This window comes from Spermophilus citellus, assembly GCF_964194105.1.
Source record: "Spermophilus citellus genome assembly, chromosome: 2".
In the NCBI taxonomy this organism is placed as follows: domain Eukaryota; kingdom Metazoa; phylum Chordata; class Mammalia; order Rodentia; family Sciuridae; genus Spermophilus; species Spermophilus citellus.
In genome coordinates this window covers 252264003-252278561 of record NC_138183.1, presented here as the reverse complement: position 1 = coordinate 252278561, position 14559 = coordinate 252264003, and the positions used below count along the sequence as shown (strand labels likewise).

The following is a 14559-nucleotide window of genomic DNA, read 5'->3' as shown; positions in this document are numbered from 1 at the left end:
CGGGGCGGCGGGCCGGGGCGGGCCGGGGCGGGCCGGGGCGGGCGGAAGGAGCGCCAGGCCGGAAGAAGGCTGCGGGAGGGCGGGAGAGAGGAGCGGGCCCGGAGCTGCTGGGCCGGAGCGGCGGCGCCGCCATGTCAGACAGCGAGAAGCTCAATTTGGACTCTATCATCGGGCGCTTGCTGGAAGGTTGGCCGGGGTGGGGAAGGTCCGCGCCCTGGCCCCCTGCCCAGCCCGGAAGTGGCCGCGGGAGGGCCTGACCCTCCCGGGGCCAGCGTCGACCGGGCGGGGACGCGCCGCGAGGTCCCGTGGCCACGGCGCACCCCCCCCAGAGGCGCGCCTCAGGGGTCCGGGCCTCCCGGGCAGGCGGAGCAACTCCCTCTCCTGGGCAGGGGCGCACGGGTGGCCTGGGCTCCTAGGGCAAGGGAGAAACCTGTGCAGCGTAGCCAGGAAGGGCGCTGCTTTGAGCTCTGGGTGACAGGCCCCTGCGCACAGCAGCCCCCTGTGGAGGGCCCCCAGGGTAGTTGGGGGTCTTGTTGAGAGGCTTGAGGAGAAAGTCCCTGGAGGCCCCGCAGCAGCAGCTGGCCTGGCCAAGCCCGGGCCCAGCCGCCCCCAGAGGTACCCAAGGGGCCACCTGAGTTGCCCACCCACCTCCTGTCCGGGGGGCCAGGCTCCTAACACCCCATTCCGCCCCCAGTGCAGGGCTCACGACCTGGGAAGAATGTACAGCTGACAGAGAACGAGATCCGTGGTCTGTGCCTCAAATCCCGGGAGATATTCCTGAGCCAGCCCATTCTTCTGGAGCTGGAGGCTCCCCTCAAGATCTGCGGTGAGGCCCCCCAGGACCTTTTGGCTTCCTGAAAGTGGCATTGCCCCCCTCCCCAAAATTCCTGAATCCCTCTTCCCTCCAGCCCATTTCTGGTCCTGGGTTCAAGTGCACATCTGGCACCTAGCTTACTCAGTTCCCTGGGTCACAGGTGACATCCATGGCCAGTACTATGACCTCCTGCGGCTGTTTGAGTATGGTGGCTTCCCTCCAGAGAGCAACTACCTCTTTCTGGGGGACTATGTAGACCGGGGCAAGCAGTCTTTGGAGACCATCTGCCTGCTACTGGCCTATAAGATCAAGTACCCTGAGAACTTCTTCCTGCTGCGTGGGAACCACGAGTGTGCCAGCATCAACCGCATCTATGGCTTCTACGATGAATGTGAGTGGTCTGAGTGTTGGACCCAAACTGCATACACTACTCTTCATGGGACCCTGGCAGATCCCTGGTGGGCTGGTCATTTCCTGCCCTGTTCTCTTGGCCTGAGTGAGGCCTGGCACCAAAGAGGGGTCTGGTGAATGGATGCTGCCTGGAGGACTGTGCATTTACTACACTTCCCACTAAAGCCCTGCGTGGGAACACACCCCTCCAGTATATCCTTTACTTAGGCACTTAGGATGCTTGTGCTTGTGTGGCCTGGTCCTACTCCTGGGGTGGGGGAAGGTTCTGACCCCCAAGGTTGAACCAGATTGGAACCCAGATTTTTACAGACTCAGGTGCTAGATGACTGGTAGGGGCCAGGTGTGGGCTTGAGCCTTCCTTGCCTTCCAGTCTCCTTTTCTAGCTTACCCTGAACACTCACAAAGTACTCTGGAGGGCCTGGAGAACCAGGATGGGGTGGGCAGGCCTCCCCACAAGCCGTCTCCTTCCCCTGGGCAGGCAAGAGACGCTACAACATCAAACTGTGGAAAACATTCACCGACTGCTTCAACTGCCTGCCTATTGCAGCCATTGTGGACGAGAAGATCTTCTGCTGCCACGGAGGTGAGGGTGGCTGTGGGCACATGCTGAGGAAATGCCTGAGAAGGAGCACAGGACACGTCCCTGGGGCCTCCAAACAAAGCTCTTATCAGGACTATTCCTAGTTGTCTCAAACAACTCTCCTTAGGTCTAATCTTGGATGTCACTGACAGGAAGTCCCCCTGTGCCACACTGTTAGGCTGCACTCTTTTCCTGTTGTGGCATTCTGCATCCTGCAATGTCTTCCTTCAGGGAGCTCTGGGCTTGAGAGTTAGGACATCTTTGTACTTATGCTTGGGACTTGAATCTGCCTGCCTGGGCTCCTGCGACCAGGAGAAGGGCAGTGTGGTGGGAAGTGAAGCTGGTTCCCAGAGGCTCCCTGGGGCAGGGAAAAGGGGGAGATCTTTGTTTTGATGCTTGTTTGAGGAAATGTCCTGTCCCCTCAGGCCTGTCTCCAGATCTGCAGTCCATGGAGCAGATTCGGCGTATCATGCGGCCCACAGACGTGCCTGACCAAGGCCTGCTGTGTGACTTGCTGTGGTCTGACCCTGACAAGGATGTGCAAGGCTGGGGCGAGAATGACCGTGGCGTCTCCTTTACTTTCGGGGCTGAGGTGGTGGCCAAGTTCCTGCACAAGCACGACTTGGACCTCATCTGCCGGGCACACCAGGTGGGCCAACAGCCCTGGTTAGGGGCAGGAAGGACAATGGGAAAGCCATGCTTATGGACCTAACTGCTCCCATCCTGCCCAGGTGGTAGAAGATGGCTATGAGTTCTTTGCCAAGCGGCAGCTGGTAACACTTTTCTCAGCTCCCAATTACTGTGGTGAGTTTGACAATGCTGGTGCCATGATGAGTGTGGATGAGACCCTCATGTGCTCCTTCCAGGTAGGTGTGGGGAAGGGGCTGGTGGGCCCTGTGGCCCAGCACTGTGAGCCTGATTATCTTTGTCTCTTTTAGATCCTCAAGCCCGCTGACAAGAACAAGGGGAAATATGGGCAGTTCAGTGGCCTGAACCCTGGAGGCCGACCCATCACCCCACCCCGCAACTCCGCCAAAGCCAAGAAATAACCTCCGTGTGCCACCCTCTGCCCCAGATGATGGATTGATTGTAGAGAAATCATGCTGCCATGGGGATCACACAGGCCCCTTAGGCCCACCCATCACGGGGAACATGGAGCCTTGGTGTATTTTTCTTTTTTTAATGAATAAATAGCAGCGTCCAATCCCCCAGGGCTCCTTCCCACCTGTACCTGCGGTGGGTACAAGTGGGATCCTGGGGCTGAGGCTGCAGCTCAGGGCAATGGCAGGCCAGATTGTGGGTCTCCAGCCGTGCTTGGCCACAGGGCTGGCAGCCGGATCCTGGGGGAACCCATCTGGTCTCTTGAATAAAGGTCAAAGCTGGATTCTCTCCATGTCCTCTGTCTCTCTTGTCCCAAACACTGGGCTGGCAGCCTTTCTGCACAGGAACACTAAGGCAGGCAGGCTTGCTGGGCACAGGCCCAGCCATACACTTGGGTCCAGAGGCTCTTGGAATTCCAAGCAAGGGCCAGATGACAGTGAAAAAGCAAGAGAAACAGTCCTTTCCATCCACAGAGTCCCAGAGAAATGCCCAGCATTTGTGGGAAGGACATTCATGATCGGCAGAGAGAGTGGATCAGCAGGGGCAGGAGCCCCATTGTGATTTTTCTTCTAGGGAGGAAAGGGAGGGAGGCAGGCTTCCAGCCCTGGCCAGATGGCCACAGCCTGGCCTGAGCCTAAATAGTAAATAAGAGGTAAGAAACCTCCTGTCAGTGTAGCTTGGCACCCGACCAGGGAAGAGATGTGACTGGTTGCAGGCTGTGGGGATGGCAGGACTCAGGCCAGGCAGGTGAACTGGGCAGCCCTGCAGCAGCCAGCCAGGTAGGTCCTGTAGGAGGCCGCAGAACTGCCAGCTCACTACCAGCACTGTCAGATTCTCTACTCTCCTCTGGACCAAGGTCCAGCCCTGCCGCTGGCTGAGGCTTTTAGTCCACAGCCTTTGGACACATGCTTGGGGTTCTCAGTTCAGCCTTCACCATCACTGTCTTCAGCCAGCACAGGGTTGGGGCCCTGGGGAGAGTGGACTGGGGCCAGGATGGAGCCAAAGAACAGCGAGCGGAACTGGAAAGAGGAGAAAGCCAATGAGCTCTCCAGGCGGCTCCTTCCTCACCTCCCAGCCCCTACCCCCAGCCCTACCTTCTTGGGTGGGGGAGTCCCAGGCACTGTACTGGGCTCAGCTTCATCTTCCTCCTCTGAGGCGGGGCCAGGGGAAAGGGAAATGGAGGGCAGTGCCCGTGGGCCCTCACTGCCTACAGTGGTTTCCATAGCGATCATGTAAGAGTCAATGTCATCACTGGCAAAGTCATCCAGGTGGGATGTGCTGTAGGCAAAAATGGAGTATCAGAAGCAGGGAGAGAAAAGGGGGCATAGGAAGGCCCCACCCTGGAGGACTCAGAGAAGGCTCTGGGGCCTCAAAACTGCTGGTGAGATCTTGGTTTTATTACTTCCTGATTGGCTGGAGAGAGAGGATGTAGGGGTTAAGTGGGGGCTTCCTGGATGGGGTGGGCCTGGAATCCCTTTGATCCAAGTTCTAGTAGGGGCCTGAGGGAGGCATCCTGGGGCTAGGTTAGCTCAGCTGGGGGAAGGGAGCAGTAAGTCCTGAGCATGAGGCCACATGGGGCCCAAGCCCCCACCTTCCCAGGGGGACAGAGCTGGAGAGCACCAGAGCCCAGGGATGTGCTGGGCGGGGGGCCAGGCCAAACTTCCTCTGCCTGGGCCCATCCTCCCCAACCCACCTGCCCTTCTAGCCACCTGCTTCCCCTACCCCAGGAAGCTCCCTGCCTCCCAGCAGCCCTTTTCCTCCTTGGCCTGGGAGGAGGCTCAGAGGGAAAGCCTCAGCCAGAGAAGGAAGTCAGCTGGACCTTGGGGATGCCTCCCTGGGTGGGAGGGGTCTCTGAGTACTGCTGACCATGAAGGCTAGGGCTGGGGCCTGACAGGAAGTTTGTGTGTGTGTGTGTGTGTTGGGGGGAGGTGCACAAGCTGGAAGCAGCAAGCTCATGCTGGGGTGCACAAAGACGAGGGGAAGAACGGGTGGAGGGGTGCCCTCACCTGGGAGCCTGCAACTGAGGCACTGGCCTGTGGAGCTCTGGAGAGCCCAAGTCCTGGGAGTGTAGGTTCGGCTCTGAGAGTGTGGCCAAGACAAAGTGGCCATCCAGCAAAGAGTCCTCAATGGTGAAGATGGCTGGCCTGGGCAAGGGACAGGGTCTCTAAACTAGGTGATTCCATTCCCCTCCTGGCAGGACACAGCCCTTCTCCCTCCCATCCTCAAGCTGAGAATTACCTGCCTGGAGCATCAAAGTGAATGCTAAGAGGCAAATGTGCTGATTCTGCAAAGCTCAGGAGGCCCTGGGAGGAAAGAAGCAGGCAGTGAGGGCCTGGGCTGGGCAGGAGGACAGGGCAGTGGGTGTGGTGGGAAGCTCACGCGAAATTCCTTGAGGCAGAAAGTGATGGCCACTCCTTCTGGGGCCTGCAACTGCTGGAAATCCTCCTCCCCAATGCTCATCTCAGTCACCATGGCTTTGACGGTGCTGTCTGCTGGACAGGCACAAGGAAGAACTTGAGCCCCTGGGTCTCTGGGCCCAGCTCCAGCTCCCCACCAGGGCATGTCTGGCTCCCTCACCTGCCTCCTCCTCCAGGTAGCTTCGAAGAATGACCCGGCGGCCACGGCCAATGCCCAATGTCACTTCAGCCAATGTGGGGGGAAAGGGCAGAATGGCCTCCCCCAGGATCCTGTGTGGGCAATGACATAACGACATGTATTCAGTGTGCAGGCCTAGCATGCCTGGGAAGGACAGGACAAGATAAGCAGAATGTGACCCCTGCCTGGTCAAAAGTTTCCCAGGTATGGGAGAGAAGGCAGTGGGAAGTCTGGGCAGGCACATGTGATCATGCAGGGCTGGGCCACCATACTCATGCCAGTCCTAGACCCTGGCCCTCAGAGCACTTATGTGCTTGTCTCCCAGAGATACACACTATTAAGTATTCACACATAAAATAATACGGAATTTGCCTGAAAACAACAAGGGACAGGAACTGGCCTATACTTCTGTATGTATTTGAAACTGTAAAAAAAAAAAAAAAAAGAGAGAGAGAGAGAGAGATAAACAATTGCCCATGTTTAAAAAGGGAGAGAGCTGGCACAGTGGTACAGGCCTGTAATCCAAATGACTCAGGAGGCTGAGGCAGGAGGACTGCAAGTTGGAGGCTAGCCTGGGCAAATTAGCAAGACCCTGTCCCAAAATAAAAACTTAAAAAAAAAAAAAAAGGCTGGATATTTAGCTCAATGGTAGAGCCCCCCTGGTTTCAATCCCTAGTGCTATAAAAATAAATCAGGAAATGAATAAATATAGAAAGGATAGCAAAAGAAGAGACGCCCAATGCAGACCAAGGGGACAGCATTCTCGTTCTCCATACAAAGGAGTCCTGATCACTGCTGCCTCAATGTAACCTGGAGAAGCACACATTAGGACCTGAAAGGACCTTCAGTCACCAAGAGAAATAAATGGGACCTTGGGCAACTTGAATGTGAACAGCGTCCAGCATGGAGCAATGAAAGCTGACTCCTCCCCTAGCCCACATGGCCCCTCTGGGCTTTGCCTGCCCAGAACGACTGTACCCTCATGGCGGGCTATTTGGTAGCTCTCCTGGACCCCAACTTCCCTGTCCCGCTTCCTGCCTTGGGGGCCGCCCAAGGCCAGAGCCTGGGCAGTTAGGAAGAGAGACTGCCCTTAAATGGGGATACCCTCAGGACGACCAGACCAAAGAAGGGCTTTGAACTTTTGAGGCACAAGGTTAAAGACAGACCTGCAAGGTGACCTAAGTCAAACAAGTGACCTGATGGCAGCCAGATGACCTCTTTAGGACAGAAGTGAGAAGGGTGTGAGCAGCAGAAAGCCAAGCCAGACCTCCGGGGTGGAGAAGACAGCTCCTAGAGACCGTGAGGACGATGCAGCAAGCGAGCATTTGCCCGCACCCTCCGCACTGCCCTCTGCTTTTAAAGAGTCAGGGAGGGGCCCCAACCAGGGTAAGGAGCCCTTGACACTGGGCTGAAGAGTCTTTGAGGGTCACAGAAACCCTGGAGGGAAAATGAAAGAGGTGCCTTCTTAAACTGACCTGTAAAGTCACAAAGAAGGAAGAAAAACCCAGGGCTGAGCTTGTGGCAGGGGTGTGCTCACCGTGCTGGGGCGCGGAGCACATGGGGGCACAAGGATGGGTCGAAGACAGCCTGCAGGGATTCGCAGTCCTGGAAGGACAGGTTGTGAGTCTTCCTCACCCCTGGATGGGCAGACAGGGTTTCAACAGGTCTTGCCAACCTCCCCCCCAACCCCCAAGGGCATTCCTTAACTGGCCAGGTGCCTGCTCACCATACTTGCAGTGCAGCTGGACCACCAGGCGGCTGCTCCTGTCATTCAGAGAGATGCAGCAGTTTTCCACAGTCTTCTCCAGCATGGCCAGAGAGCGGAAGACGGACAGGAAGGACTGAGCAGGAAATGGACACATCAGCCTGGCACTGCACCTCTGTCCCTCACCTTTCCCATCCATATAGGTCCTGGCCCACCACTGGCCATGCAAAAAACACTGGGAAAGGGGCTCCCATGACATAGGGGACATATGTACACTTCCAGGCCTTGTCCATACTGTTCCCTCTGCCTGATAAAGCTTAAAAAACCTGCTTACTTTTCTTGACCCACCTGAATGTCACCACCCTCTCCAGGTCTCTATCATCAACTGCCTTCTCCATCTCCCATTACCCTCTGTGAACACCCACTGTATTTTGCATGTATTTCCCAACTCTAGAGTGCTCCAGAGCAGACACAGCTAGTGGAGATGCCCAGGTGGAGAAAGGGCACCCCTGTTGAGAAAGGCCTCACCTTCATCAGGATCTTACAGCGCAGCAGGTCCTGACCAGGGGTGGCTGCCTGGTATTGCTGGAAGAAGAGGGGGGCAAACAGGAAACACGCATAGGCAGAGCGGGAGGAGTTCACAGTCCGGAGGGAGAGCTGGGCCCGAAGGAGGGAAGGGGACAGGACATGGTCAGAAGCAGCAACAGGCCCAACCCTCTGGTCCTCCCCCTCCACTGTCATCTGTCGGAACCTAATCTGCCTTCCCCTGGGAGTCGTCAAGGCACTCAGCTCCCCTCCCACAGCCCAGGCCCTCGGTCCTGCCCCCCAGTTATGTCACCCCTATCCTTCCACTGAGCACTCCAGGGAGGGCAAGTACACAGAGTGTACACGCAGGCCTGGAAAGGCGACTGGGTGCAAGCTGACAGACAGCACCGGGGGAGCAAACTCCGCAGGCAAATCTGCTCATGGTCACCACCCTTGGCACCGGGAGCACTGAGACCCGGCTGGAACCGCCCCCGCAAGCTCCAGCCCCTCACCCCGTCCTCCAAAGGTTCCAGGTACAGCTCGTCCCCGATACGGGACAGGGAGTGGACGGCCTTGCCCAGCACTGCGGGGAGGAGAGCAGAGGGGGGGTTAGGCGGGCGCCTCGGGCCGGCTCACGTGCCCCGCAGCCAGGCCAGCCAGAACTCACCCTTTACGTTTCCACCCGTGACCAGGCACTTCATGCTGTCCCCAGCAACAAACCCGGGCCTAGCCTGCGACTCAGCTGAGACTGGGGACCCGCCCGCGGCGTATTCCCGCACCGGGTTCCAGCGGCCACAGCCAGAGTCCCAGGTTCTCTTCCCGCGCGCCGCCCCCAGCCGGCCCGCCCGGGCCTCCTTATTGGTCCATACAAGGCGCCTCGGTCACGTGGGAAAAACGTTCGCAGGTTCTTCGGTCACGTGACGGAGCTGGCTTCCTTGGGGTGGGCCCCGTGACGTGACCCTGGGCGTGGCATCCACGTTGAGGGTGGCGTTTCCCTTCCCCGACCCGGTCCCGCCCTCTGCACCCCTGGAGAGCTGGGCTGCTCGCCTGGGCGCGCGGTGAGCAGCATGATGGGCTGCGCGGCGGAACGCCGAGAGCAAGGACGCAGATCTAGGGCGCGAGGTGCCTGTGCTGAGGACGCAGAGCTGGAGATGGAGGGGCCGCCCGAGTCACGTAGTACAGATTTCCTGGGCGTCTGTCCGGCCACACAGGTCGTGGCAAGACTGTCCGCATCCAAGCGGGGTCAGGGACTCCGACACAAGCAGCAGCCATCAGCTCCAAAAAGAGGTTAAAGTAACTTACTGCAGGAGCCAGGAGTGGAAAGGGGGTGTTCATTCTGGCATCAAGGATCCTTCATCGATTCTCTTCTTTGATATACAGAGAAAGAAGATTCTGCAAGCAGAAAGAGTGTACCTGGCAGAGGGAGGAGCTAACGCAGAGGCTCTGCAGTGCGCAGGAGAGCGAACCCACTCTGTGAGCTTTGCAGAGGGGTTGGGGCTGCCAGAGGTGAGGAGGGGCACGACCGGGAAGCCCTGAAAATGGATGAAAAGGAATCGTGGTTATGCACGTTTTGCAAAGACCCTAGAGTGTTCGAAGGAGCGTGTGTTCATCGGCTGCAAAGTCTCCCGCTTGCTCTGGACTTCTGTTCCCAAGAGTGTGGAAGGGAGGTCCTGGAGCGGCTCGCTGACCCCGAGTTCCCCGCAGCAACACTTTTGATGTGGCTCTCTGAAGGGCTTCGGGGGAGCGTCCTTTGTTCCTGTAGGGCCGCCCTTGCCCTTCTGGTTCTTTGGGTGGTGGGGAGGCTGCGTGTGTCCCCTAGCCTCTTGCTCTCCAGGCTCACTTTCATTTCATTATCGCCTTACCCTCAAATCCCTATTGGAGGACGTTGCTTTCCCTTTCCCCTCCAATGTTCCCCCTCCCAGCCCTTAGCTCAGCCGACTGACCCCATCCTCCTCTTTTCCTGGGTGCAATCCTTCAGTAGATCCTGATTGCTATACTCTCCAGATGGCAACATGGCCCTCCTCTTTGAGCCACCTGTCTTGTCACCTGGATGACTACAACAGCACTCAGTGGCCTTCAGCCTCCACCCTATCCCAGCTACTTCACCCTCCATGCACCAGGAGGGCCTCTACCTTGTCTTCATGTTCCAGTAGTTGCCATAAAATCCAGACTCTTGACCCTGAACCTGCAGGATCCCGGGTCCCACCCATCTCTCCACCTGTCTCCTCCTTTTGATCATCTGTGTGCCTTGCCAGTTCTCTGGACCACTTCCACCACTCCTCCTGGGACCTAGGGATCTTGGCACCTCCTGTTCCCTCCACTGTGACCTTCTGCCTTCTCACAAGCTGACTTCTTTTCCTTGGGCTCAGCTGCAGCAGCACCTACAGGCCTTCACTGCCCGCTCCTGTTGTCCTCTCTAGCTAAGAGACCAGCCCAGTTGGGGCCATGATGCTTATCATTGCAACATTATTTCATATGTTTATTTACTTAATGTCTATCTTCCTGATTCATGTTTCAGCCTCAGTGGGATTGGGGGTAGGCTACTTCTGCTTTGCACATTGCTGTATCCTAGTGTGTCACTCTGGGCCTGGCCCTTCCTGAATGATAAGTAGATAGGTGTTAGGGGCTGGGGATGTGGCTCAAGCGGTAGCGCGCTCGCCTGGCATGCGTGCGGCCTGGGTTCGATCCTCAGCACCACATACCAACAAAGATGTTGTGTCCGCCGAGAACTAAAAAATAAATATTAAAAATTCTCTCTCTCTCTCTCTCTCTCTCTCTCTCTCTCTCTCTCTCTCCTCTCTCACTCTCTCTTTAAAAAAAAAAAAGATAGGTGTTAGGTTAATAAACTTAGGAACCATTAAAGCTGAGCCGCAGCCCGGCATGATAGCACACACCTATAATTCCAGTGGCTTGGAAGGCTGAGATAGGAGGATGGCAATTTCAAAGACAGCCTCAGCAATGGCAAGGTGCTAAACAACTCAGTGAGACCCTGTCTCTAAATAAAATACAAAAAAAGGACTGGGAATGTGGCTCAGTGGTAGAGTGCCCCCGAGTTCAATCCCCGGTACCAAAAGAAAAAAGAAAAGAAAAGGCTGAGCTGCCATTCACTCAGTCTCGGCATAGTAAGGAAAGAAACAAATCCAGCCTCCAGCCCTCTGCCCATGGTGCCAGCCTTCCCTGTACCATAGCTGTCCCTACAATCTGCATAGAAAATGCAGCTGTAGCCATTTGCTACCTCACTGTTCCTCCTTTCTGGATACCTTGCCCTGGGATTAGCCTGGCCTTCCCAGCTTCTCCTCCAGCCCCACTGAGCAGCCGAGTGGAGCAGCAGGTGGATGAAGAGTCCTCTGCAGGCAAGAGAGGAAGGCTGTTGAGTAATCATCAATCCCATGTCTGTCCTGGATACCGATGGTGCTGTAGTATCTTGTCCCCTGAGGTCTTTGGCCCAAGGGGAAGGAAGACAGGGACTTTGCTAAGGAGTCTGTCTTTGATCACTCTCCCACCCCCTCAACAAAAGTCAGAAATCATCTGGGGTTTCCGTATGACTTGGAAACCAAAAAGGAGCCTAGCGCTGGGAGCCAGGATACCTGGGTTTCCCGTCTTAGATTCCACACTGGCATGTTCTGGGACCATGGAAGCCCCTTCCAGGCTTGGGCTGTTTCCTCATCTCTATACTGTGCTGGGGGAGGGTGGAGGGAGCATATGATACTCCCTGAGGATCCCTTCCAACTTGTCTTGCTGTGACCCTGAAGGGGCCCCCTGGAGGTTCCGGCGCCCTCATCTCCCTGGCACTGGAGAGAGCCTGTAACTAGTGTCCTGCTTCCCCCTCTCCTCAGCTCCTGGGCTGTGAGATGAGATGGGAGTCTCTGCAGGGCTTGCAGGTGACACATCCAATCACAGGCTTCAGGCCCCAGAAGAGAGGAGCCATCAGCCAAGGGGAACTTTTATTGTGGGATGAGAGATGGGTATTGGAACCCAAAGAGGACCAGGGTCTGTGTAAGCCTCGTAACCTTACTCATATGTGGCTACATGCGAGTCGGGGCCCCTCTCTAGGCCGCTTTTTAAAAAAATTTTTTTTTTTGTAGTTGTAGATAAACGAATGCCTTTATTTTATTTGTTTATTTTTATGTGGTGCTGAGGACCGAACCCAGTGTCTCACGCATGCTAAGCAAGCACTCTACCACTGAGCTTCAGCCCCAGCCCTAGGCCTGTTTCTTAAGAAAACGAGGCAGTTGGATGAGATGCTCTGTTAGGATTCTTTCAAACACCAAACCTTAATGGTCTTGTTCACACCCCACATTAGAAGTGGCCTCCTATGAGCAGGTAAGTCAGTGAAGGTGTGTGTGTGTCTTCAGGTGGCAGATGTGAGGTGGAAGAAGGCAGTCACCATTTCACACCTTTAAAATAATTATGTGGCTGGGTGCAGTGGCGCTACCTGTAATCCTAGTTGGCTTGGGAGGCAGAGGAAGGAAGATTGAAAGTTCAAAGCCACCCTCAGCAATATTGAGGCACTAAGCAACTCAATGAGACCCCGTCTCTAAATAAAATACAAAATTTTATTTTAGAGTAGTCCTCTAAAACCACTAATGTGGCTCAGTGGTTGAGTGCCCCTGAGTTCAATCCTCAGTATACCCCCATTCCACATAATTATCTCTTAGGAAATTTCTTCCCTCTGTCACCACTTCTCACCCAGTTAGTTAGGTGAGAAGTTGCAGGAAGCCCAGAGCCCGGGACCTCCCTTAGTGCTTCAAATCTACTTGTTCAACACGCCTCAGATACACTTTTCTAAGTACAGGGAAGACTGCAGGACAGAGCTCCTGCTCTTGGGGGGCTCCCACCCTGTGGGGACAGTCAGCAAGAGGAACAAGTCAGCCACACAGTGCACAGAAGTCAGTGGGTGCCATGGGGAGAAAGGAACCCTGGAGAGGGAGAGAGGGGTGTTGGGTGAGGACTACTCTAAATAGCATGACTGGTTTGGCCTTTGGTGAAGTTGATATTTGCACCAAGACCTCAAGCAAAGCAAGTGGAGGGAATGGCCAAGGCCAAGGCTCTGAGCAGGAGTTTGCCTGGGCAGTAGCGGACCTTGGCAGAGAGGAGGCTCCCGAGCTGGGGAGAGTGGGAGCTACAGCCTCCTAGGAGAAACCCACATGAGTCACAGAATCACCAAAGTCAAGCATGGCAGTGGGCAGATCTGGATAGGAGCTTCCTGGGGCAAGGACAGTTTGAGGGAGGTGAAGCTTAGAGAACAAGTTGACTGGAAGAGCACATTCACTGAGGAGTGGTTGGTGAGGATAAGGTGCCAGGCACCTGCTCTGTCCCACCCTGGGATGTCCTTGCAGCCCTACTCGAGCCTGAGAGCAGGTGGGATTACTCCTGGTGGGAGGTTTGCCAGGTTAAGGTAACTAAGCAGCAAAAGGGCACAGGGGCTTGGAGTGTGGGGTTCACCAGGTTGTCTTGACCTGGTCTGCGTGCTCACGGGGACTGGTGTTCATGCGCTTGCTCTGGAGCAACCACGCAGGCAGGGCACCTCTGAGCTGCTGGAGCACACCAGGCTGGTAGAGCACTGCTGGGACGCATGTGTGGCACAGCAGGTGCTGCCAGCCCCTCCTGCCAAGCCCTGCCTGGGCCTTTCTTGTTCCCTGGCATTTCTCCCAGAAATCAGAACAGTGTTTGGCTCATAGTAATGGTTTACTACGTCTGCGTTGAGTGACTGGAGTATAGGATGATGGCCGATACAAGACTGGGATCCAGGATTGCCTGCTGAGATACAGAATGAAGTTCCAGGTGCCAGCCTACTGAGGTATGAATCCTGGCTCCATCATTTACAAGTTGTGTGAAAATGGGCAAATTGCTGATCTTCTCCAAGTCTCAGTTTCCTAATCTGTAAATTGGGGGCAATAATGGTCCCTACCTCAAATGGTTGCTATTAAGATTCACAGAGTGTCAAAGCTCTTCTACTCTGCTGTTAAAATGGCTTTTGCCACCTTCATCTGCACTGATCCTCACAGTAGCCACACACCAGAAATGGACACAGGTGAGTGTGGTGGCCAAGCCCATGATCCCAGAGACTCAGGAGGCTTAGCCAGGAGGATCACAAGTTCAAGGCCAGCCTGCATAACTCAGCAAGACCTTATCTCAAAAATAAAATAAAAAGGACTTTGGGGCTGGGGCTGGGGCTCAGTGGCAGAGCACTTGCCTAGCATGTGTGAGGCACTGGGTTCGATTCTCAGCACTAATAAAAATAAATATATAAAATAAAGGTATTGTGTGCATCTACAACTAAAAATATTTTTTTTAAAAAGGAGTGGGGATGTAGCTTCTTGCAGCCCTACTCTGTAGCCTGAGAGCAGGTGGGATTACTCCTGGCGGGAGGTTTGCCAGGTTGAGGTAACTAAGCAGCAAAAGGGCACAGGGGCTTGGGGTGGGGGGTTCACCAGGTTGCCTTGACCTGGTCTGCGTGCACACGGGGACTGGTGTTTGTGCGCTTGTTCCCAGTAGTAGAGCACTGCTAGGTTCAATACCATACCACAAAAAAAGCACAGAAAAATTCCCCAGGTCATCAGCTTGGATGAAGCCAGGGCGAGCGCACACAGGGACCGCAGAAGAGAGTCTCCCCAATGAAATATTACATAGGAAAGGCCTGGAGTCCAGAAACTGGAAAATCTCTAGAGGACAGTTGAGTAGGGGAAGAATAGTCAGCCCAAGGGGAGGGAGCTCCAGAGGGAACTGCTGCTGCTTCTAGCTGTGTCTCCTGCTGGCCCCACAATTCTGCACCCTTAGTGTCCTTGGTCTTGTGAGGGCAGTGGGAATGCTTACCCCTTTTGCATG

At 55.5% G+C, this 14559-nt stretch overlaps 2 protein-coding genes and 1 long non-coding RNA gene across 6 annotated transcripts; 2 read left to right on the top strand and 1 right to left on the bottom strand.

Annotated features, from left to right (window-relative positions):
- The first annotated feature begins 27 nt into the window (after positions 1–27).
- PPP1CA (protein phosphatase 1 catalytic subunit alpha) lies at positions 28–3194 on the top strand. Its single transcript, XM_081278509.1, has 7 exons — positions 28–186; positions 695–826; positions 975–1205; positions 1704–1808; positions 2231–2454; positions 2537–2671; positions 2744–3194. The coding sequence occupies exons 1-7, from the start codon at positions 132–134 to the stop codon at positions 2852–2854; spliced, it is 993 nt and encodes a 330-aa protein (XP_081134635.1). The 5' UTR covers positions 28–131; the 3' UTR covers positions 2855–3194.
- Positions 2970–8573, bottom strand: RAD9A (RAD9 checkpoint clamp component A). 4 transcript variants are annotated; one of them, XM_081278505.1, is made up of 11 exons: positions 8399–8573; positions 8244–8314; positions 7735–7863; positions 7228–7342; positions 7039–7138; positions 5484–5593; positions 5286–5398; positions 5145–5209; positions 4913–5050; positions 4001–4184; positions 2970–3925 (listed from the first exon to the last, which is right to left on the bottom strand). In XM_081278505.1, the coding sequence occupies exons 1-11, from the start codon at positions 8430–8432 to the stop codon at positions 3830–3832; spliced, it is 1155 nt and encodes a 384-aa protein (XP_081134631.1). In that variant the 5' UTR covers positions 8433–8573; the 3' UTR covers positions 2970–3829. The 4 variants fall into 4 exon arrangements, with proteins under 4 accessions (XP_081134631.1, XP_081134632.1, XP_081134633.1 ...); XM_081278506.1 differs by having other exon boundaries at positions 5286–5395; XM_081278507.1 differs by lacking the exon at positions 4913–5050.
- Positions 8574–8580: 7 nt separating this feature from the next.
- Positions 8581–13954, top strand: LOC308640641. Its single transcript, XR_014020323.1, has 3 exons — positions 8581–9018; positions 9112–10347; positions 10562–13954. It is a non-coding gene; the product is annotated as an uncharacterized lncRNA (long non-coding RNA).
- The last annotated feature ends 605 nt before the right edge of the window (positions 13955–14559 follow it).